The sequence below is a fragment of the Camelus ferus genome, chromosome 6, assembly GCF_009834535.1.
Source record: "Camelus ferus isolate YT-003-E chromosome 6, BCGSAC_Cfer_1.0, whole genome shotgun sequence".
NCBI classification, from domain to species: Eukaryota; Metazoa; Chordata; class Mammalia; order Artiodactyla; family Camelidae; genus Camelus; species Camelus ferus.
The window spans coordinates 92,442,034-92,466,546 of NC_045701.1; the positions used below are offsets into that span (position 1 = coordinate 92,442,034).

General features: G+C 39.7%; 1 protein-coding gene across 2 annotated transcripts in view; it reads right to left on the reverse strand.

Moving 5' to 3' along the window:
* The window catches only part of PPP1R13B (protein phosphatase 1 regulatory subunit 13B), an 80,979-nt gene that overhangs the window by 42,413 nt on the left and 14,053 nt on the right, over positions 1–24,513 (reverse strand). For both annotated transcript variants that reach the window (XM_032482758.1, XM_032482759.1), the window contains exon 2: positions 1,841–1,988. In XM_032482758.1, coding sequence (XP_032338649.1) covers positions 1,841–1,988 — 148 coding nt within the window. The remainder of the gene's footprint in view (positions 1–1,840; positions 1,989–24,513) is intronic.

Here is a 24,513-nt window from a genome sequence, read left to right on the forward strand (position 1 = left end):
AAACAATGATAGTATTGGAGCAAATCTCAAAGGGACACCCTTTGAGATTCAAAGAAGGAATGATAGGCAAAGAGTGAACAGAAGCTAACCAAGAAAGGTAGGTGGGTGCTAGGATGGCTCCAGACAATGCACAGAAACCATAACAAACACAGTACACTGTGACTCTCTGTGCTCTGAGGAGGCTGTTCTCATTCCTGATGAGATAAAGCCATAGGTTATGATGTCCAATGGGCTTGGATACAAGGACAGTACTGAGTGACTCACATTTCAAGTGGCCCGGGACAATCTAGGGCTACGAAACTCATGCAAAAATATCATTCCCCCTCCCCTGACTAATATAAGAGGCAGAGAAGGAATCAGAAGTGACAACAAGGAACAAAGGGCAAGAGCGCTAAGAGGCTGGCAAGGACAGACCATGATGCAAGGATCAGGCTCGAACATTAAGCCCCTGAAAAACTACCATTACTTACCTGACCCCCTCCCATTTCTTCTCAGACTGATAACTGAGGACCTGCCCTCTTAATTCTAGTTTAGTAACAGTCTAACATTTATCAAAATCAAGTTTCTCTCAACATGTCCTTAAAGTCGTTACTCTGACTTCTAAGGATAATATTAAAAGCATAAGACTTTGGAAGAAAATATTTGCAAATCACATACCAGGTAAAGGGCTTGTGTCTAGAACATATCAAGAACTTTTGTTGGGGGGTGTAATGTACAGCATGGTGACTATAGTTAATAATACTGTATTGCGTATTGTTAAGAGAGCAAATCTTAAAAGTTCTCATCGCAAGAAAAAAACATTTTGTAACTGTGTATGGCAATGGATGTTAACCAGACTTATCGTGGTGATCGTTTCACAGTAAATACAAATATCAAATCATTACGTGGTAGACCTGAAACTAATTTAATGTCGTATGTCAATTATACCTCAATTAAAGAATCAAAAAAAAAAAGTGTATGAATTCACTGACTATCCCTCAGTGCCCTTTAAACACTCACTGGATGCCCATCTCATCATTACCTCGAACTCACCCAGTGTTCCAGCTGACTGTGCTCTTGCTGACACAGCCCTGTCCACACAGGACCTCTGCTGAATGCTGACTAGAGCCCCTCCTCTGCCGAGCAGGGGGCCTTGCTGTCTGGTCTCCACCCCTGTTCCCCTTTTCTTGGGAGGAACACTGCCTGGGGAGCACAACACAGCACGTCCAGATTCTTCTCTTGTCCTTCCTCCACACCACTTCCCTTGCTTAGCATGTCCTGCCCTATCTAAATCCAACGCCTCCTTTAGAGTCCAAATTATTCTGCAGTGTTTTCTGTATTCAGTAATCATATTACCTATGCTGATCTTCTCCACCCAGCTAGCTGACAAATTCTGAGGTGGAAGAGCCAGTATTAACTCTTCTCAATTTAATAAACAAATCTGTATGAAGGTCCTACTATTTCAAAGGTTTTGTATAAAGGGGAACACAATAATCTTTGGTCTTCATGAAGTTATCACAGGGAAAAGAAAACCAGATGAACAACCTGACATGGAACAAACACTGCAAGGCCTCCATGGACAGAGGACTTGCTTGGTGAGTAGTGATACCGAGAGAGACTTCACATGGGAGCTGGATCCACCTCCCAGCTTATTTCAGACGGCTATGGAAAGGGTCAAGTCACATAACATGCTATTTTACAAACAGCATTTGTAACATCCTATCCCTGTGTAATAGAACAGCTTTTATTTTAATTACTCAATTCTTTATTACCTCAGATAACAAAGAATCAGAAACTATTCTGCACTCGATAAACATTAGATTTTATGCACTCAGTCATCTTTTTAGAGCCTAATACATACCATTTCCCCTCCACACTTCCGCCAAATGGCAACTGCCTTCTCCAGGTTCTTTGCAAAATTCTACGACATCTCGACATGTTGTCTCTGGTGTTATAGGAACTTCTGTTAAAATCTGTTCATTGTTGCTCAAGAACACGGTTAATATCATCTGTAAGAGAAAGATGAAATTAAAGCTTCAACTTAGGGTCCTTAACATTAAAGAGATTCATCTGTAAACTGAAAGTGATTCTTGCACCTCCCCACTCCCCCACCCCGACTCCACTCACACCCACCCACCAAACTGCATACAGGATTAGGTGATTTGATCCTAAAGTTCACGTAGGAAAGTTAAAATGTAAGAAAAATCAGGAAAACGCCAAAAGAGAAGAATATTAGAAGGGAACTAGCACTACCAGCTATTATAAAGCCTCAAAACAGTACGGCACCAGCACAAAAATAGAACAATGGGACAGATCATTAAGCCCAGAAACAGAAATGGTAAATGCTGGAGGTATCCCAAAACTGAAGGGAAAACATGAATGATGTCTGAGCAATTAAAATACCCATCTGGGAAAAAAATGGATTCATACTGCACATCATACACAAGCATAAGCTCCCTCCTAAAAGATCAAATACTTAAATATAAATCACAAAACTATAAAAATTCTAGGATAAAACTGAGTAAATTCCTTTCCTTGGCATACAGAGCCTTTTCTAACTATGACTCAAAAACCAGACACTATAAAAAAAGATACATACAAGTAATTAAATTCAAGAATCTTTTTCCCTCCCTTCATCATTTTCTTTTGTTTCTTTTTTTTCTCCTTTTTTAAATTGAAGTATAGTCAGTTTACAATGTTATGTCAATTTCTGGTGTACAGCATAATGTTTCAGTTATACATATACACACATATATTCCTTTTCAGATTATTTTCCATTATAGATTACTACAAGATACTGAATATAGTTCCTTGTGCTGTATGGTAAGAACTTGTTTACCTATCAAGAATCTTTTACAAAGCAAAAAAAGACAAACTGGGGGAAAATACTGGCAATTCATATTACAAATAAAAAGCTAATCTCCTTAATATATAAAGGGCACCTAAAAGTTGATAACAGAAAGATCTAAAGTTCAATTTATTTTTTAAAACTGACTGAAGAAATAACATATCATAGTAATAGAAAAAAGTGGCCCTTAAGTGAAAATCATTATAATGTATTTGAAAAATTAAAAAATAAAAATTGTCCAGCATTATTTTTTTTTAAATCTTTAAAAAACCCCTACCACTTTGATCTAAGACCTAAAGAGATCTTATTGGAAGGAATTTTTAAAAAACATTACTCCTAAAGTACAATCTAAACCAAAGATTTTCTTTATCAGACAGTGTTATAAAGTATTTCATCTTTAATCAAAATCAGAAACAAAACCTGCACTTGTCCCCAAATTTTCCTCTCAAAATCTCAGCTGTCAAGTATTTTAGTTCATTGTTAGAATATGTTTTTCTTAGAAGTGCCCTAAATTCTTACATTTTGAGATTGAACATCTTTATATTGACGGCCAGACCTTGTTACCAAAATTGCTAATTGCTATACACTGTTTCCTCGCTACCACTTCCCCTCCCTTCAACCTACCCTTCACTGTGGCCACTTCATCTCCTAAATGTCAACCAAGGGAAGTCCCTCCCTTGTTTGAAACATTCAGGAGCTCTGCATTGCCTAACAGCAGTCCTTCCCAAAACACTTTTTCTGGTTTACAGACAGGAAACAGGTTTTTTTATTGAGCAGAGTCTAACGCTGTAATGTCTGCGTGATCCCTGATTTTTTTTCCCCCAGAGAGTCTCACGGGGTTTGGATTCCCACAGAACACCCCCGAGAAAGCCCGGACTACAGGAGAAACTGCAGGCTCCTAGCACGGCAAACCTGATTCCTCACCACCTCCCAAGCCTTCCAGCCCTAGGGCTTTCCCACACCAAGTCCTGCTCCCTCAACTCCAGTCAAGTCCTCTCAGGTAGCTGTCCCTCTGCCACAGTGCCCTTCCTGTCTGCCTGTCAACTCCTATTCACCCTTCAAAGCTCAGTTCATAACGCTATCACCTTTGCAAAACCTCCCTTCACCACCTCCTCTCACCAGGAAGGCTACATGCTCCTTCCTTTGTGATCCAGTAACTCTTCACACAGATCTTTATTACATCACAGTATTAATATGCCTCCCACCCTCGCTGGGCTCTGCGCTCCTCCCAGTAACTCATTTTTGAATCTTCCATTCCCGTTGCCTAGTCAGTATCTGCAGTATGGCAGGCACACTGAAATCTGGTCGACTCCCTGAATGACACACGAAATAGAAAACCTGCACCGTACCGCAGAACTAAGGAAACACTGCACATGATCGAAGGAAGGTACAGCCAGTCTGTTCAATAAACAAGCATTTTCCCTTCAATTCTTCTAGGATATTATAAACAAATTTCTATTTTACAAGAAATTATTTCTGCTTACTAACCCACAGAGGAATTTATTTTTTTTTAATGGGGGCTTTTAAATACTTTCCATAAGTGTCTGGAATCTACAGAATTTGGAATGAAATAGGTAATTCTTGGATCCAGTGCAAACAAGTCCAGAACTGAGCAGCCTTAATGCTGTAACAGCTTCACCCAAACAACTGGAATATACTTTTATTCCTGTTTACACATACACACTTCTAATGGTAAATATTTTCCCACGTGATTTCATAGCCTGTGCTTTTCAAGATCTAATAATATATTTCCCCAAACCACACTTTTTATAAATCAAAATTTCAAACAGTAAAAATATTTTTAAAAAATCATCTTTAAGTGCTATGACTGCAACTCACTAATAATCAGTAGTGCACCTCCTCCCCTCAGTTCTCCAGTCTCTCTCTCCTCTCTTACGCCTTGTCCTATCACAACATCCCAGGATCTGCTCTGCACACTACGAGGTAGTGAAGGTTTGCATAACCACTTGCTTCTGGAAGTCAGGCCTCTGGCCAGAACCAGCGTCTCACATGCTCACACCCACCATGGGCACAGCAGCCCCCAGAGCACCCAAGAAGGCACAACTTGTGCTTATCTGCTCAGAAAGCAGAGTTCTTTAGGAACCTGCTGTCAGAATGAACAATGGCATGACACTATTTGGGGGCACTTACTGAATTACCAAGACTTTTCAGCTCACGAATAAGTTCAACATGATGGAGGAGAGGCAGAACGGCGAAGTTGTGAGTCTGAACATTTATTCTGAAAAGCTAAAAACTCTCAGATAACTTATCCAAAAGTCACTAAACACTACTTCACTTTTTAAATTCCATTTTATAGTCTTTAAGCCCTATCTTTCTTAATCTTAGCAAAATTCATTTCCCCTAATCTCTACTACTCAATCGAACCTAATTTCATTACAATCATGACAGATTTAAAAGCTTTCAAGGGGGTGGGGGGGTGGGAATGAACAGACTGGGATTTCAAAATGTAGAAAAGATAAACAAGATTATACTGTATAGCACAGGGAAATATATGCAAGATCTTGTGGTAGCTCACAGTGAAAAAAAATGTGACAATGAATATATGTATGTTCAGGTATAACTGAAAAATTGTGCTCTACACTGGAATTTGACACAACATTGTAAAATGACTATAACTCAATAAAAAATGTTTAAAATTTAATTAATTAAGCTTTCAAGATAAATTAAGCTGGCATTGACCTGGATGGTACATATTTCCCTAAAGCATCCCTTAAAATGAGAGCTGAAGAGGCACATGACTGCTGCCATGATTCTAGCAAGGTTTCCTCAGACTAAAAGAAACTGAAGAATCTCCAACACAAATATCGTATGTATTAATTCTAGATGAACTTTTAAAAAAATATTTTAACATATTGGAAATCATAGTGCACCTTACAATTGGCAGCAGGTCACAATCAAATGGGTATTATTATACTTTTCTTTTTTACTAGTATGTATAAAATAGAGATGCTACCCAATTCTAGGGTTAAAACTTAACGGGGACTAAAGAAAACAAAGAAAAAAAGAAGCAAATGTTTATCCTTCCTAAAGTATGTTTAAAAGAAAAGATTTGGTTAACTACAGTTAGAAAAACACACAAAGATTTATACTGTGTGCTGTATCAAGTACAGCATGAGACGATGAGATGCCCTGTACGTGCCCTACCGCAGACGGTCCCCTCTGCCCGGACAGGCCATGCTAACAGGCCCTGCCACTCCGTCCTTCCTTCTCCACCAAGTGCCAACATCCACCTCCTCTTGGAGGTACTTCCTGACACCACTGTCTACCCATCCTGACCCAATGTGAGTCAGAGCCTCTTCTTCTGCTCTCCTATAACTGACTGGCTCTTTCTAGCACAGCATTCTTACACTAAATAATCAATGGTTTTCATGATTACATCCTCTACTGGAACAGTGTTTGTGACTCACAAGAGTGAGTTATGACCCATTACCTGGTATTGAAATCATCTAAGTGTGTCTCAAGCTGCATATATATATTTTTAAAGTTATTTAAAAAAACAGAATAGCCATAAGGCCCCTGAGGGCAGGACCTGTGTTCTCTAACTCGGTGCCTGAGTAAAATGTAAGTGGTGCTCAGCAAATGAAAGATGGGGCAGGCTGGCAGGCAGACAGCTGCATAACCATATCAAGTCACCTCATCTTCATGCCCAAGAACATCTGAGCTACGTAAAGAAAATCGATTGGAATCAATCCCTAAGTAAACTACATAGAGTGTTTAAAACATTTACAAATTCAGTATTTTAAGGAGGTTCCTGGTCCAAGGAAATCAAAGCAAAGCACAAATTAGGGATGTATGAGCCCTTAAAAAATGAGAACTATCTGCAATATACATATACATCAAATCATCACACTGTACACAGTGTTATGCAAAATTATATGTCAATTATACAATGATACAATGCTATATGTCCATTGTATCTCAATGAAGCTGGAGGGAAAAAGTCACCCATTTAAAAAAAAAAAAAAGGAACAGACGAAAGCAAGGGTTGATGAGGATATAGAGAAACTGAAACTCTCATACATTGGTGGTGCAAATATAAAATGGTATAGCCATTTTGAAAAACTGTTCAGCAGTTTCTTAATATGTTTACTATATGACCCAGTAACTCTATTCCTAGGTACCTACCCAAGAGAATAAAAATACATGCCAATACAAAGTTTCATATGCAAATGTTCATAACACCATCACAATATAGCCCAAAAGTGGAAACAACCTAAATGTCCATCAATTGATGAATGGATAAATAAAATGCAATATATTGTACATGGAAAATTATTAAGCCATAAAAAGGAACAAAGTGCTAATAAAGGCTACACTAGATCTTGAAAACACTACACTAGGTCGAAGGGACCAGACACAGAAGACTATAAATTACATGATTCCATTTATATGAAATGATCATAATAGTCAAGTCCATAGACACAGAAACTAGATAAAAGGAGGAATAACTACAAATAGGAACAAAATTTCTTTTGGGGGTAAGAGTTCTAAAATTAGATTGGTGTGATGGTTGCACAACTCTAAATTTACTAAAGAGTATTGAATTGTTCACTTAAAGTGGGCGAGTTTCATGGTACATAAATTACACCTCAGGAAAGCTGTTTTAAAAAGCAAAAACTATAAAATTCCAGAAAAGGAAAAAAGGAACTTGACTTATGCAGGCCGAAGAAGCCTAGAATATGAGCTCAAGCTGTCTCCCAGGCTCTGCTGGGACTGTCTGGAGAAGCTGATCCCTCGCTCACCTCTGGGTCTTGGCTTTTCATCAGGAGCCCAGTGGGTAACATGGGTGAGATACCCTTTAGGACAAGGTCTCAGAATTTTCTGGCCCTGGCCACTCAGGTAAAGCAGCAGATCCCTCAGCTCACCAACCCAACCTACTTCTACTTCTTAGTGGAAAAGAAACTCAGGGATGACAAAAAATAATTGAGGAGTAATAAGATAATAAAAGCTATACTAAATTTTAGTAACTTGTAATGACTCACCAAGTAGCTTATGAGTAAACAGCTCACAAAAGCCACAGAAAGGATCAGCTGGGGCAGGGGTAGGGGGCCAGAAGAGGACCTTTTCGGCCCTCCAGTGGGCCACATGTCCCAATATGAGAATTAACCCTAAGCTCCCTTCTGGCCCTAACATGTTGTGACACTGCTCACAAATTTAGACTCTCAGAAACGTTAGGGCTGTAAGGAAAAATAAGCCTAAGACATCATCACCTTGAATGCCTCGTCCCAGTCCCCTGTATCAGCCTCTTAAAGACTGAAAAATAAACCCTGGGGAGCTCTTGCCCACTTGCACAGGCAAGGAGCGTAAAATAAGACAGGCCTGTGAGGCACCCTTGACTGCCTTCACCCTCACAGCCCACAAACAGCATAGCAGCAATCCCGCTGCCCCTAAGTGCAAAGTACAACCAGAATCTGACCACTTGTTTCCACTGCCACTACCCTGGCCCACGCTGCCACCACCTCTGGACTGGACGTTTTCAAGAGCAACCTAATCGGTCTATTTTCACTCTTGCCCTTCAGATATATCACTTCACACAAAGCCCTCTAGCAGTCTTCTTCCTCTCTCAGGATAAATTCCAAAATCCTAGGTACTGTCTACAAGGTCCCACATGACCTGCATCACACACACCCCAGGCGATCTTACCTCTTACCAGACCTCCCTTCACTCCCCTGCTCCGGCTGCACTGGCATTTTCACTGTTCTTCAAACAGAACAAGCCAGCTCCCGCCTCAGGGCCTTTGCACTTGCCCTTCTCGACCTAGACCAACCTTCCCCCAGCTGTTACCAGGGTTGTATCACTCACTCTTTCAGACTGCTTCTCAAATGTCACCTCATCAGGGAAGCTCTCCCTAACCATCCTATCCAAACATCACTGCTCCACCATGCTCTGTCCTCTCACCCTGCTTTATTTTCTTCCTCTTTGCATTCACCACCACCTGATCTATGTTGTATATTTATTTATTTGTTTATCCTCTGCCTCCTACCACTAGAACATAAGCCCCCTGAGAGCAGGGATTTTAGTTAGTCCACCACTGTATCACCAGTGCCTCGAGTAGTGTCTGGCCCATAGTAGGCACTCAGTAAACTCTCTCAATTATATAAAAAAATTTTTACAATGGGTTGAGTCACAAAGGGTAGGTGTCTACCTTCTCATATTCAAGGTCTCTATAGAAAAAGATGGTCAATATTTTACCCCCCTAATCACTGAGATAGTCCACATTAGAGAGAAAACGGAAAAAAAATATTTTTTAAATGTTAGTGTAATACATTGTGATATGTACACATTGTGATATCTGGCAGGTTTCACTCAAACCTAGAGACCCATGGACGTCCCTTGTTAAAGCTTTCCCTTTTTCCACAAGGTGGCACTGCAGGGCATCAGGGGGTGAGTCTTACCCCCAACCCTAACCCCACTCCTGCAAATTTTGGGGAAAAGAATGAACTCCAAACAAAATTAAGGAGTAGTTTAGTAAGATCACATGAAGTTCAATTTCCATAATTGGAATTTGTATACCTTTGGCAAAGAAATATAACTGACCTTTGAAGAGCAATGAACATTTTTTTCTAAATAAATGAGATGTGTAATACTGCAGGGGTACATATTTAACCTTCTTGAGAGGACAGATACATTTAAATATCTGAGTAGCATCTACGTTTAAAAATATATATATTCTATCATACAAAAACTTCATCTCATCAGCCTGCATTGGTGAAATCCAGTTGTACATTACTCCTGCAAATACAACACATCTTCACTTTCCTTCCCCTTGCATACTTGATCATTCCAGTATTTAAAAGCAAATGCATTTTGAGGGAACCTGTCTAAAACCGTACAGAAATGCAAAATGCTTGAAGCGTCCCATAATGCCTAAACGTGTCCTTACTACATACCGTGTGGAGGTGATGCAGCTGACCACAGTCAGTCTACTCACGAAAATGTACAGCATCCTCTAGAACAGGAACAGGGCAGTACCAACTTGGACACCTCTCTTCACCTGTGTTGGGAATCACTGCCCAGAATGATGGTCACTTTACTGACACTGTCCATGTGAACATTATGGAAGTAGAACAAACACTGATTTTTAACCACATGTTGTGACCTACTAATGTGCTATAAAACCAGTGCCTCAGGACTAGTTTCATTTTTTAATGGAACAGAATATAAAACAGTATTTTTTTAACATTTTTTATTGATTTATAATCATTTTACAATGTTGTGTCAAATTCCAGTGTTCAGCACAAGTTTTCAGTTATTCATGGACATACACACTCATTGTCACATTTTTTTCTCTGTGAGTTATCATAACATTTTGTGTATATTTCCCAGTGCTATACAGTGTAGTCTATTCTACAATTTTGAAATCCCAGTCTATCCCTTCCCACCCTCCACCCCCCTGGTAACCACAAGTCTGTATTCTCTGTCTGTGAGTCTATTTCTGTCCTTTATTTACGCTTTGTTTTTGTTTGTTTGTTTTTGTTTTTGTTTTTTTAGATTCCACATATGAGTGATCTCATATGGTATTTTTCTTTCTCTTTCTGGCTTACTTCACTTAGAATGACATTCTCCAGGAGCATCCATGTTGCTGCAAATGGCATTATGTTGTCGGTTTTTATGGCTGAGTAGTATTCCATTGTATAAATATACCACATCTTCTTTATCCAATCACCTGTTGATGGACATTTAGGCTGTTTCCATGTTTTGGCTATTGTAAATAGTGCTGCTATGAACATTGGGGTGCAGGTGTCATCCTGAAGTAGATTTCCTTCTGGATACAAGCCCAGGAGTGGGATTCCTGGGTCATATGGTAAGTCTATTCCTAGTCTTTTGAGGAACCTCCACACTGTTTTCCATAGTGGCTGCACCAAACTGCATTCCCGCCAGCAGTGTAGGAGGGTTCCCCTTTCTCCACAGCCTCTCCAGCATTTGTCATTTGTGGATTTTTGAATGACGGCCATTCTGACTGGTGTGAGGTGATACCTCATTGTAGTTTTGATTTGCATTTTTCTGATAATTAGTGATATTGAGCATTTTTTCATGTGCTTTTTGATCATTTGTATGTCTTCCTTGGAGAATTGCTTCTTTAGGTCTTCTGCCCATTTTTGGATTGGGTTGTTTATTTTTTTCTTATTGAGTCGTATGAGCTGCTTATATATTCTGGAGATCAAGCCTTTGTCGGTTTCACTTGCAAAAATTTTCTCCCATTCCGTAGGTTTTCTTCTTGTTTTATTTCTGGTTTCCTTTGCTGTGCAGAAGCTTGTAAGTTTCATTAGGTCCCATTTGTTTATTCTTGCTTTTATTTCTTCTAGGAGAAAATTTTTGAAATGTATGTCAGATAATGTTTTGCCTATGTTTTCCTCTAGGAGGTTTATTGTATCTTGTCTTATGTTTAAGTCTTTAATCCATTTTGAGTTGATTTTTGTATATGGTGTAAGGGAGTGTTCTAGCTTCATTGTTTTACATGCTGCTGTCCAGTTTTCCCAACACCATTTGCTGAAGAGACTGTCTTTATTCCAATGTATATTCTTGCCTCCTTTGTCGAAGATGAGTTGACCAAAAGTTTGTGGGTTCATTTCTGGGCTCTCTATTCTGTTCCATTGGTCTATATGTCTGTTTTGGTACCAATACCATGCTGTCTTGATGACTGTAGCTCTATAGTATTGTCTGAAGTCTGGGAGAGTTATTCCTCCAGCCTCTTTCTTTCTCTTCAGTAATGCTTTGGCAATTCTAGGTCTTTGATGGTTCCATATGAATTTTATTATGATTTTTTCTAGTTCTGTGAAATATGTCCTGGGTAATTGGATAGGGATTGCATTAAATCTGTAGATTGCCTTGGGCAGTGTGACCATTTTAACAATATTGATTCTTCCAATCCAAGAGCATGGAATATCTTTCCATTTTTTAAAGTCTTCTTTAATTTCCTTCATCAATGGTTTATAGTTTTCTGTGTATAATTCTTTCACCTCCTTGGTTAGATTTATTCCCAGATATTTTATTACTTTGGGTGCTATTTTAAAGGGGATTGTTTCTTTACTTTCTTCTTCTATTGATTTATCGTTAGTGTAAAGAAATGCAACTGATTTTTGAACGTTAATTTTGTAACCTGCTACCTTGCTGAATTCTTCAATCAGCTCTAGTAGCTTTTGTGTGGACCTTTTAGGGTTTTCTATATATAGTACATGTCATCAGCATATAATGACACTTTTACCTCTTCTTTTCCAATTTGGACCACTTTTATTTCTTTCTCTTGCCTGACTGCTGTGACTAGGACTTCCAGGACTATGTTGAATAGGAGTGGTGATAGTGGGCATCCTTGTCTTGTCCCAGATTTTAGTGGGAAGCTTTTGAGTTTTTCACCGTTGAGTACTATGCTGGCTGTAGGTTTGTCATATATAGCTTTTATTATGTTGAGATACGTTCCCTCTATACCCACTTTGGTGAGAGTTTTTATCATAAATGGGTGTTGAATTTTATCAAATGCTTTTTCTGCATTGATTGAGATGATCATGTGGTTTTTGTCCTTTCTCTTGTTGATGTGATGTATTACACTGATTGATTTGCATATGTTGAACCAGCCTTGTGTCCCTGGGATGAACCCCACTTGGTCATGATGTATAATCTTTTTTATGTGTTGTTGGATTCTATTTGCTAAAATTTTGGTGAGGATTTTGGCGTCTATGTTCATCAGTGATACTGGCCTATAATTCTCTTTTTTTGTAGTGTCTTTGCCTGGTTTTGGTATCAGGGTGATGGTGGCTTCATAGAATGAGTTTGGGAGTATTCCCTCCTTTTCAATCATCTGGAAGAGTTTGAGAAGGACTGGTATGAGTTCTTCTTTGTATGTTTGGTAGAATTCCCCGGTGAAGCTGTCCGGTCCTGGACTTTTATTTGTAGGGAGGTTTTTAATTGCTATTTCTACTTCCTTTCTAGTGATTGGATTGTTCAAGTGTTCAGATTCTTCTTGATTCAGTTTTGGTGGACAGTATGTTTCCAGAAACTTGTCCATCTCCTCTAGGTTATCCAGTTTGGTTCCATATAGTTTTTCATAATATTCTCGTATGATATTCTGTATTTCTATTTTGTTTGTTGTAATTTCTCCATTTTCCTTTCTTATTTTGCTAATTTGTGCTCTCTCTTTTTTCTTCTTTGTGAGTTTGGCCAGGGGGTTGTCGATTTTATTTACTTTTTCAAAAAACCAGCTTTTGGTTTGGTTGATTTTTTCTATGGTCTTGTTAATCTCTATTGTATTTAATTCCTCTCTGATCTTTATTATTTCCTTCCTTCTGCTGCTTTTTGGGGCTTTTTGTTCTTCTTTTTCTAATTCATTCAGGTGGTGGGTTAAATTGTTTATTTGAGATTGTTCTTTTTTGAGGAAGGCCTGTATCGCTATAAACTTCCCTCTTAGCACTGCCTTTGCTGTGTCCCATAGGTTTTGAGTGGTTGTGCTTTCATTATCATTTGTCTCAAGGTATTTTTTAATTTCAGCTTTGATTTCCTCATTGATCCATTGTTTTTTCAATAACATATTGTTTAATCTCCATGCTTTCCTTTTTTTCTCCTTTGTTTCTCTGTTGTTGATTTCCAGTTTCATGGCATTGTGGTCAGTAAAGATGCTTGAGATAATTTCTATCTTCTTAAAATTGTTGAGGTTTCTTTTGTGCCCAAGTACATGATCGATCCTGGAAAATGTTCCATGTGCATTTGAAAAGAATGCATATCCTATTTTTGGGGGGTGTAATGTTCTGAAAATATCCACCAAATCTAGTTTTTCTATTGTAGTATTTAATTTCTCTGTTGCCTTGTTTATTTTCTGTCTGGAAGATCTGTCTAGTGATGTTAATGCAGTGTTAAAATCTCCAACTATGATTGTATTCCCATCAATATCCCCCTTTATCTCTGTTAGTAATTCTTGTATGTACTTAGGTGCTCCTATATTGGGTGCATATATATTAACGAGTGTAATATCCTCATCTTGTATAACTCCTTTAATCATTATAAAATGTCCTTCTTTATCTTTCTTTATGGCCTTTGTTTTAAAGTCTATTTTGTCTGAAATCAGTACTGCAACACCTGCTTTTTTGGCTTTTCCATTTGCATGGAATATCCTTTTCCATCCTTTCACTCTCAATCTACATGTGTCCTTCTCCCTAAAGTGGGTCTCTTGTATGCAGCATATTGAAGGTTCTTGCTTTATTATCCAGTCTGCCACTCTGTGTCTTTTGACTGGAGCATTTAGTCCATTAACATTTACAGTAATTAATGATAGATGTGTGTTTATTGCCATTTTGAACTTATCTTTGCAGTTGAATTGGTATATCCTCTTTGTTCCTTTCTTCTTCCTTTTGTGGTTTGGTAATTTTCCTTTGTATTATCATGGATTTTATTTAATTTTTGTGACTCCTTTGTAAATTTTTGGCTTGTGGTTATTACCCTTTTTTGTAAATCTATCAACCCGTTACTATGACTGTTTTTATTAAACTGATAGTAACATAATCTCAAACCCATCCTACTGTTAAAAAAAATTTAAAAAAGAAAGAAAAAAATATTCTATATTTCCCTGCCTCCCTCTCCCACTCTCAGTAATTTGTATGTCTTCTTTTATAATTTCATGTTTACTTTATTTGTAATTCATGAGTTATCACCTTTCCAGTTGTGTGTTTCTCATTTCTGTAGCATCCTGCTGCTTTTCTATTTAGAATAGCCCTTTCAATATTTCTTTTAGCATGGGTTTAGTGTTGCTAAACTCCTGCAGCTTTTTTTTTTGTCTGTGAAACTCTTTATTTCTCCTTCTATCCTCAAGGATAGCCTTGCTGGATAAAGGATCCTAGGCTGCATCTTTTTTTCATTCAGGGCTTTGAATATATCTTGCCACTCCCTTCTGGCCTGTAGTGTTTGTGTAGAGAAATCAGCTGAGAGCCTTATGGGGGTTCCCTTGTAACTTACTCTTTGCTTTTCTCTTGCTGCCTTTAGAATCATTTCTTTATCCCTGACTCTGGCCATCTTGATTATGATATGTCTTGGTGTGGGTCTATTTGGGTTCTTCCTGTTTGGGACCCTCTGAGAGTCCTGTACTTGGATATCTGATTCCTTCTTTAAGTTTGGGAAGTTTTCAGTCATGATTTCTTCAAAAACCTTTTCAATCCCCTTTGATCTTTCTTCTCCTTCTGGGACCCCTGTTATGAGAAGATTGGGACGCTTTATGTTATCCCATAGGTCCCTTATGCTATTTTCATTATTTTTTATTTGCTTATCTTGTAGTTCTTCTGAATGGGTGCTTTCTATTGCCCTGTCTTCTAGATCACTAATTCGTTCCTCTGCATTATCTAGTCGGCTTTGCACAGCTATTAGATCATTCCTCATCTCTGTCAATGAGTTTAACCATTCTACTTGGTCTTCTTTATAGCTTCAATTTCATTTTTGACATATTTTATACCTCTAAACACTATCTCTTTTAATTCCTTCAGCAATTCGATCACTCCTTTTTTGAAATCTTGATCTAGTAGGCTATCGATGTCTATTTCGTTGATCTTTCTTTCAGGGGATTTCTCTTGTTCTTTTAATTGGGAAAGGTTTTTCTGCTTCTTCATCTTGCTCATACCTCTTTGGCACTGTGGTTTATGGAGTACCAGTTGTTTATTTTGGTCCTTAAGGATTTTATCTATCTAATGCCTATTTAGGAATAGAACTTAGGAAAAAAAGAAAAAAAAAAAGAGAGAGAAAGAATTTTAAAAGAAGGGAGAAAGAGGGTTTGAAAACAGTGTATAATGAATAATAGAAGAGTGAGTTGAAGCAGAGTATTAATCGGGTTGAGACGTCCTTTTAAAACCTTTACAAAAAAAGGGGGGGGGGAGATGAATAGATGTATTTGAAACCTGTGTCTAATCAATAGCAGGACATCAAAACCCAAGAGAAATAGAAATGAATTAAGAAGTAAAAATTAAGAGAGTAATAGAAAATAGAACAAGTAAAAACAGATTAAAAAAAAAGGGGGGGGGTTGTCGGTGTTCTCCTGGAGTCTGTGTGTTTTTAATGTGAAGTCTTTCTGTCTTCGTCCTGTTTTGGAAGCTCAGTTTGCTGTTTTCAGAGGCCCTCCGTTGGCGCCCTCTTCTGTGCTGCTCCCAGCACCTGTCCGCAAGCGGATCGCGCCTCCTCCTAACAGTGGGTCAGGTGCAGCTCTCTGCTGTGGGCGGGCGGGTCGCTGCCCCTCCGGATGCCGCAGTCAGATGTTGCAGACTGGCCGGGTAGGAGGGCGGGTCGTGCCCCCTCCCAGGACCTGGGTCAGGGGCTGTGTTCCTGCCCGAAAGGTGGGGGGCCGCTCTCGCTCTACCTGCGCCGCCGCTGGTAGCTCCGCTGCTCTGTGCGGCTGCGCGCTCCGCCCTGGTCGGCGCTCCACCCCGGTCGGCGCCCCGCCCTGCGGTGCTCCGCGGGTGGGCTCGGGGAAGACCCAGGGGCAGCCCTGTCCCTGCTCCAAGCCAAAACCCAGCTCCTTGTTTGTCTTTGTGGAGCAAGTTCTCTGAGGGACCAGGATGGAAGGATCCTATCTGCCCCGGGCTGCAGGCCAGTCTCAGTCTGGCCTTTGAGGCTGCTGAGCCCTTCGGTGCGGATGCAGGTTTCGCCCCCGCCCCCGCCTGAGTGCTCAGCGCAGAGGATATGGCGGCTGTGCCTGAGCCCCGCCTCTCTTCCCCCTGAAAACTTTCCGCGGGTTTTCAGAGATGGGGGTGTGCGCCCTTCCCCTGAGAGCACATCAACCTTGCTGTTTTATGGAGGGCCCAGGTTGTTCTGCCCTGTGCACCCACAGCCACGGCGCGCAGCCCCTTGCGTTCCCCCGGGGCTGCCTCGGTGCAGCCGCCCCCGTCCTCCGCCTGGCTTGTGCAGCCTGGCCCTGCCCGCTGCTGCCGGCCCGCGTCTCAGGCTGGGTGTCGTGGGGACGCTCTGTGCCCGTTTAACTTAGCTCTGTTAGTCAATGGCTGCTCTGTACAGATCCGAGCCTCGGAGGCTCCCCCTCCGTCCCGCTGGCCTCTCAGTTGGAGAGGGGAGACCCAGCGAGCGAGCGCCAGTCCTCCTTTGCCGCTCCCTCCCCGCGGGACCCGTCCTGCGCTGCTTTGCCTTTTGTTCTTTCTTTTTTCCTTTTCTCCTACCAGATTTTTGGCGTCTTTATCTTTTGAAGAGGGCGATGTTCTGTCAGAGTTCCGCAGGTGCTCTGGTTGGCTGAGTGGGTCTGTAGATGTGGGTCTTGGTGTATTTGTGGGAGAGGGTGACCTGCGAGCGTCCTTCTACTCCGCCATCTTCTCTGTCTCCCATAAAACAGTATTAAGAGAATGAAAAGACAAGCTCGAGTCTGGGAGAAAGTATTTATAAAACACATATCTGATAACAGACTTGTATCTTAAATACACACAGAACTCTAAAAACTCAGTAAGAAAACAAAGAACCTATCCAAAAAATGGACCCCAAAAAAGGGAAGAAGTGGACAAAAGCTCCAAACACTTCATCAAAGAAGATATACAGGTGGCAAATAAGCATATGAAAAGATGCTCATCACAGATCCTTAGGGAACTGCAAATTAAAACAATGAGATACTGCTATACACCTAGCAGAATGGCCGGTACCATTTGCTGACAAAGATGTGGAGCAACAGGAACCTGCTGGTAGAAATGTGAAATGGTACAGCCACTTCGGAGGACAGTCTGGCAGTCTGTTATAAAACTAAACATACTCTTACCACATGACCCAGCAATCAAGATCCTTGGTATTTACCCAAATGAGTTGAAAACTTATATCTACACAAAAATCTACACATGAATGTTTAAAGCAGCTTTGTTTATAATTGCCAAAACTTGGAAGTCAAGATATCCTTCAGTAGGTGAATGGATAAATATACTGTGGTACATCCAAACAATGGAATATCATGCAGTGACAAAAAGAAATGAGTTATCAAGTCACAAAAAGACATGAAGAAACATAAATGCATATGGCTAAGTGAAAGAAACCAGTCTGAAAAGGCTACATACTGTATGATTCCAACTATATTCTGAAAAAGCAAAAACTATGGAGATGGTCAAAAGATCAGCCTGTGCCGGGGTCTGAGGGTAGAAGGAAGGATATGTAAGTGAAACACAAGGATTTTACAGTACCACTCTCTGTGTGACACTGTCCTCATAGATAATGACACTCTATACTTGTCAAAACCCACAGACCTGTACAACACAAAGAGTGAACCCTCACGTAAACTAAGGGCTTTAATTAGTAATAATGTCTGAACAGTAGTTCATTATTTGTAACAAAAGTACCCCACTAAAGCAAGAGATTAATAATAGGGTAAACTGTTGGGGGTCAACTTTTCTGTAAACCTAAAACTGCTCTAAAAAAGAGTCTGTTAATTTTAAATTAAAAATAAAACAGTATGCTATTCAGGTGAAGGTTAAGTGCTGTCTCCTGAAATTCTGACTACATATATCCATATATAGAGATACATGAGTGTGAGTGTGTGTGTGTGTGTGTAAAAGTAGATCACCTGGTAAAAGCTGTTTCTTAACGTGGGTTCTGGTCCAAGAAACTTGAAAGATACTGCTCTTAGGGCCTCGTGTAACCCACCAGGATTAAATGAAAACTCACCGCACTGGGGAAAGAGCACTCCCACCCCCTTTAATCAGCGCTGATTACTAGGCACCGTGCTGCACTTAACACGTTCTGAATTCTCACACCAGCTCTGTGAGACAAATACCACCCGTCATTTTACAGATTAGGGAAAGGAGGCTTGGAGAGGTTAAACAACTTGTCCAAGGTCACTGAGCTAATAAGTCCCAGGTCAGGATTTAGCCCTATGTGTCTGACTCCAAAGCTATGGTCTGAACCACCACTCTAAACTGCTTCCAAATAAAAAATGAAGACAGCAAAGTTTTAATAAATACCTTCCCACTCACAATATACTCCCCCATTATGAAACAACATCTCAATTAACCAATTTTATCTAGTGTTGATAGTTCAAACTATCTAAAATGCAAAGTTAATCATAGAAGGGAATCAGAACAAAGAAGCATGCATTTATTCTAATTATTCAATTAGAAAGATGATCTCACTAATAGACGTTCTAATTAAATTTTCCTGACCTTTCAAAAATTTAAATTAGGTGTATTAACAATTCTCAGAATAAGACTTCTTCTTTCAGGGGGTGGGAAGAGATAAATTGGGAGTTCAAGATGTGTAAATACTAACTACTATATATAAAATAGATAAAAAAACAAATTTCTTCTGTACAGCACAGGAACTATATTCAATATCTTGTAGTAACCTACAATGAAAAAGAGTATAAAAACAAATATATGCATGTGTATGTATGACTGAACCATTATGCTGTACACAGAAATCGACACATTATAACTGACTATACTTCAGTTAAAAAAAGACTTCTTTCCACATATTTCTTTGTAAAATTCAAGAAAATATATTCCTATATGTATTTTTTAAAACATATTGATCTACTCCTAGGTATATACCCAAGAGAATTAAAAACATGTTTACACAAAAACTTGAACAAAATGTTTATGGTAGCATTATTCATAATAGCCAAAAAGCCCAAGCTGATGAATGGATAAACAAATGTTATGTATCTATCTATACAGCGGAATATTACTTGGTCATAAAAATGAATGAAGTGAATGCTACAACATGGGTTAACCTGAGAAACATGCCAAGCGAAAACAGGCAGACACAAAAGGTCACACACTGTATGATTCCATTTACATAAGATGTCCAGAATAGGAAATTCAGAGTCAGAAAATAGATTAGTGGTTGCTGGGGGACCAGGGTAAGGAGGGATATGAAGTGACTGCTAATGGGTACCAGGTTTCTTCTTGGGGTGATGAAAAAGTTCTAAAATTAGATAGTGGTGACCATCACACGAATCTGTGAATGTATTAAAATCACTGAATTGTCTACTTCAAAAGAGTGAATTTTATGGTATATGAACTAAATATCAATGAAGCTGTTATTTAAAAATAGCTGTACCAGTTATTCAACCTATACAATCAGTAAAGTATTTTTCCCAATAGAAACAACCTTAAAGAATATCTATGTAATTTCCTGGTATATATTTTTTTCTCTAGCAATAAAGATTTATAATTATACGAATCCTATTTTTTCATGTCTGCTAACACTGAAAGTGGACTACTAATCCTTGTGCCAGCAGGAAACAAAGCTTCAAACAAGAATAATTAGTAATGTGTCTGAAGAACACTTAATATAATCATGTGTATAGATACACCACAGCAAAGACTATTCATCTGTACCAAATCAGAATACAATAGCACTCCTGTCTTTTTACAAATGACTGTCCAGTCTGTCTTTCAGATTTGAGTTAGCTCTTTAAAACCATGATGCTATTTTTAATTTGCTTATAATGCTCTGAGTTACCATTCTCAAAATTTCTCAGTTTTAGAAAACAAAGCAAAACTAAAGCATGGAAAACAAAAGTCCTGGTGTCTGGACATTATCTATGCCATTTACAAAGGGAAAATAGTTCCACAGATGTCCCTTAGGCCTTGTGGAATCTAAATTCAGGCACTAATGACATGAACCATGATAAGACGTCCTAACGAAACAAGACAGACCACTGTTGTGACAGCAGAGTGATGTGGTGGATTAAGTTTCACCTAATTAGGTTAGTTCCATGGAAGAAAAAGTTGGGTGTTAGTACTGTTCAATAACAACTGTAACCAGGATATAGAAATCACTGTGAAAAGGAACACTAAACATTAATTTACTCATCTCCATATAAAACCTATTATTTAAAAAAAGAGACTTGCCTAAGCTTTGTCATCAACTTTAAAAAGCAAAACCTCCAAGTTTTTAGACAGGGTTCATAATCAATGCCTTGTCCATACTTCATGCTTAGGAAAATTGCTTGTTGGAGGTAGGATGCACACAGAGCTACAATTTTTTCCTTTTTTTCAAAGTCTGCTAGTACTGACATATCTTAGGTGCTTAAAATAAAAATGAAGTTCATAACAAGTTACTTTACTTCAAAGGACTTTCACAACTTATTAATAAAAAAAAACAGCTATTATTTCAGGGCTTACCATATTCACCAACAGGCCCTTCATTTACCCCTATTCTACCCTTGAACTCTCCCAACAGGCCTATGGAGCTGGGTTGCTAGGATGATCCTGTCACCACAGACAGACTGAAGGACTGCCCGAGGTCACGTGAATAAGAAGTGCCAGAGTGTCTGACCCAAGAGTGTCTGACTCCAAAGCTTAAGTTTCTACTTGAATAGCTCAGGAACAAAACAGTGAACACCTAAAAAAACAACACAACTATTCAAGTCCTTCATCCCTATGAAACTGTAAGAAACAATCTCTGTCTAAAAGTTATCAGATAGATACATAAAGTAAACTATTTTTTTTATATAAAGGAAGAACTCACTTTGAACGTGTTCCTTGGAAACATACATGTTCCTTGGAAAAGCAAAACATTGTTAAGTGTGAATACAAAAGAGTAAATTAGTAGAGACTCATTATGAAATCCAAAGATGAATGTACTCAACAGAGACTGCCTCCAGGCAAAAAGTTCCTATTCAGACAGACTGAAATGAAAAGCGATGCCTTCTCACTCTTATGAAGTCACCTCTTTCTTGGCTTGAGCTGGGTTCTGAGATTTGGATCTGCTCAGATACCAGAAGGACCTTTATAAAAACCTGTGTACAATTTGCAAAATTTTAACACCATTTCTTTTAAAAAGAGAATTATATATTCTATTACTCATTAAAACATTAGGCTACATATAAGTTTTCTTATTACACATCCCATATTTCACCTTTCCAAACAGCAACCTCTATTACGGGGATTTGACTGAATTTTGAATATTAATATTTTCAGTGAGTTAGGCACTTTCAGAAAGGGAAAAGAATGAACATTTCCTCAGCCCCTGCTAGAGAATCATACACCGATTGATTTAGTTCCAGGGCAACCTCAGTGACCCCAACTGGGATGGCTTTCAGATGACAATTCTCTGCCCTCCTCTCTGGGACTCACACTTGGCAGGTTTTCAGGGTCATGCTCACTTTACACACCCATCCCTCTTGCCACTGATGACTCAACCAAGGAAGACACTTGACAAAAAAATGTCTTCATTCCACAAGTATTTACTGACTACCTACTGTGTGCCAGGTGCTGACTGGAGATTCAGCACTGACAAAGCAGACAGAGTTCCTGTCTTTGGAGAGTTTTAATTATAGTTTGAGGAAAGAGACAAAATAAGTAGGTAGGACATATGCAGTATGGTGGGGGGTGACGTACACTATGGAGAAAGGCAAAGCAAGCAAAGGAGACTGGGAACAGGCAATTGTAATTTTAAGTAAGGTGGTTAGAAAAGCCCTCCCGGACAGGGGTGAGAGAGTAAACCTGCAGACAACTTGACAGAAGAGCATCCAGGAAGCATCAGGAAGAAGCACCAAGTGCAAAGGTCCTGAGGCAGAAGGATCTGGTACGATTCAGAATCAATGAGGAGTCAGCCTGGCTGAAGCAGAGAAATTAAGGGGACAAGTGTAGGACACAAGAAATAAACCATTGATTAGGCTTTTGCTTAGACGGAGATCGTTAGCCCTGGGGTGGTTTTCGGCTCAGAAGCAGCGTGTTTTACAGGCTCACTCTGGCTGCTCTACTGAGAACAGACTGAGGGAGAAGGAACACAGAAACGGGAAGAGCCCTTAGGAGGCGAACACAGGAGTCCAGGAGGTAGTGAGAATCCTGGCACTAGTGCCAAACAGAAGCTGGCTAGACCGAAGGTAGCGCCAGCGAGATCTGCCGATGCAGAGGGCACGGACTCTAACACGTGCCACAGAGAGGAGGCCGCCCCACCGCTGCCCGGGTCCCAGCGTTGTCCCAGTTCCTGCTCCACCTGAAGATTCAGCTGTTCTGCCCTCCCTCCAGAATCCTTCCAGTCAATAAACCCCCTCTTTTCTAAGGTGTTAGAAAGCAAGAGATAGTTTCTGCCACTCGCACCAAAACCAACTCGAGTTGTTACCATTTGACAAAGGAGAGATCTGAAGTATAAAAAGGTTCAGCCCGCATCCAGGGCACCGCAGCGCCTGGGTAGCTGAGCGCAGATGTGAGCACAAGTCTGCCTGGCTCCACGGCCTGTGCCTGTTCCATCACATCACACTGCCTCCCAGGCCCTGACTGGTCCTCTCCCTGCAAACCGGTAGAGAGAGCGTAAAATCAAAGCAAAGACAAAGTGGGAGGGAAGCAGGGAGAAAAGGTCAGCAAGAAAGGCTCCTTCCTGCGAGCCCTTCCAGGTGTGAGAAGCAGGGATTATCCTGCTATGTGGACCTCCCTCCTTCCAGGCCGCCCCACAGGGTCCAGAGCCTCAGTAACTCCATTCAGCAAACACAGGGAAGTACCAGCTCTGGACCAAGTTGAAAGCTCTAGCTGTTTCCATCCAGAAGAGGGGAGGAAATGGGGCACAGGTTGGCAGATCATCTTTCCTTTAGTCTTATCACGTCCCTACACTGCCACAAAATAGTTTTCTTTCCTCTCTGGTCTCAAAAGTAGTCAACGTGTTATTATCGTTGGCTCAGCACTCAGGATATTCTCACAAGGATCCATATTTTAACACACAAATAAAATAGTGTGCTCCCTAAGGTAACATTCATACCGTTCCTATTAAAAGCAAACATTTTAAGCTGCAAATTTGCAAGGACAGTACATAGGTGCCTCAATTTTTTTTCAACAGTCACTAAAGCTGTTTGGGGAAAAAGAAAAGATTAAAAAAATTGTTTTGGTAATTTGAGTTATTTTAGAATAAGTGACCACTTGCTTCTTAATCCTTTCAAAAAAGCATTCAGTGCAATTAAAAGGGATAAACTGAGAGTTTCAAATTTAAGCTATCATAAAGATCAGCCATCAAATCTTAGAGCCAGAAAGGAACCTTATCTCACCACCAGTCCTTCCCCATTTTACAGATGAGGAAGCAGAAGCCCAGAGAAGGAAATAATTTGTCAAGGTTAATAAATCTTAGTAACAAAACCAAGACTGAAATCAGGTTTCTTGATTCTCAGCCCAGCAGGATGCCTCCCTCTCAGCAGTTTATTTAGTTACACTGTTTACTCAATACTAAATGAGAAGGTCTGTAAAATGTCTAGCAAGAAGCCTGACATACAGTATTCACTCAAATCTAATTTCCTCCCTTTCTTATTTATTTAAAAACCTGGCAACAATTTTGGACACTGGCAAAAGTTAGAAAGACCCCAGAACTTTAAAAATTATAGAAACGAACTGAGATTAAATCACAAAAGAGAACCAGGAAACAAAATTGACACAGAAACACTTTATCAAGTACAAATTATAAAGGGTAGCTGATCATAAGACACATCCATATTTTAAAATATTATAAGAGGGCTCCCTATCAGTGTGACCCTGAAAAAGGTAAGCTAAGTGACAGCATTTGTTAAAAATAAGTCCAAGGCATTCATCTGGGATATAACTGAGGTGACCATATAACTAAGAACCCAACATGGTCTCTTTTGTGAAAAGAAGAGAAGAGAAGAGAAGAGAAGAGGAGAGAAAGGAAAGGAAAGGAAAGGAAAGGAAAGGAAAGGAAAGGAAAGGAAAGGAAAGGAAAGGAAAGGAAAGGAAAGGAAAGGAAAGGAAAGGAAAGGAAAGGAAAGGAAA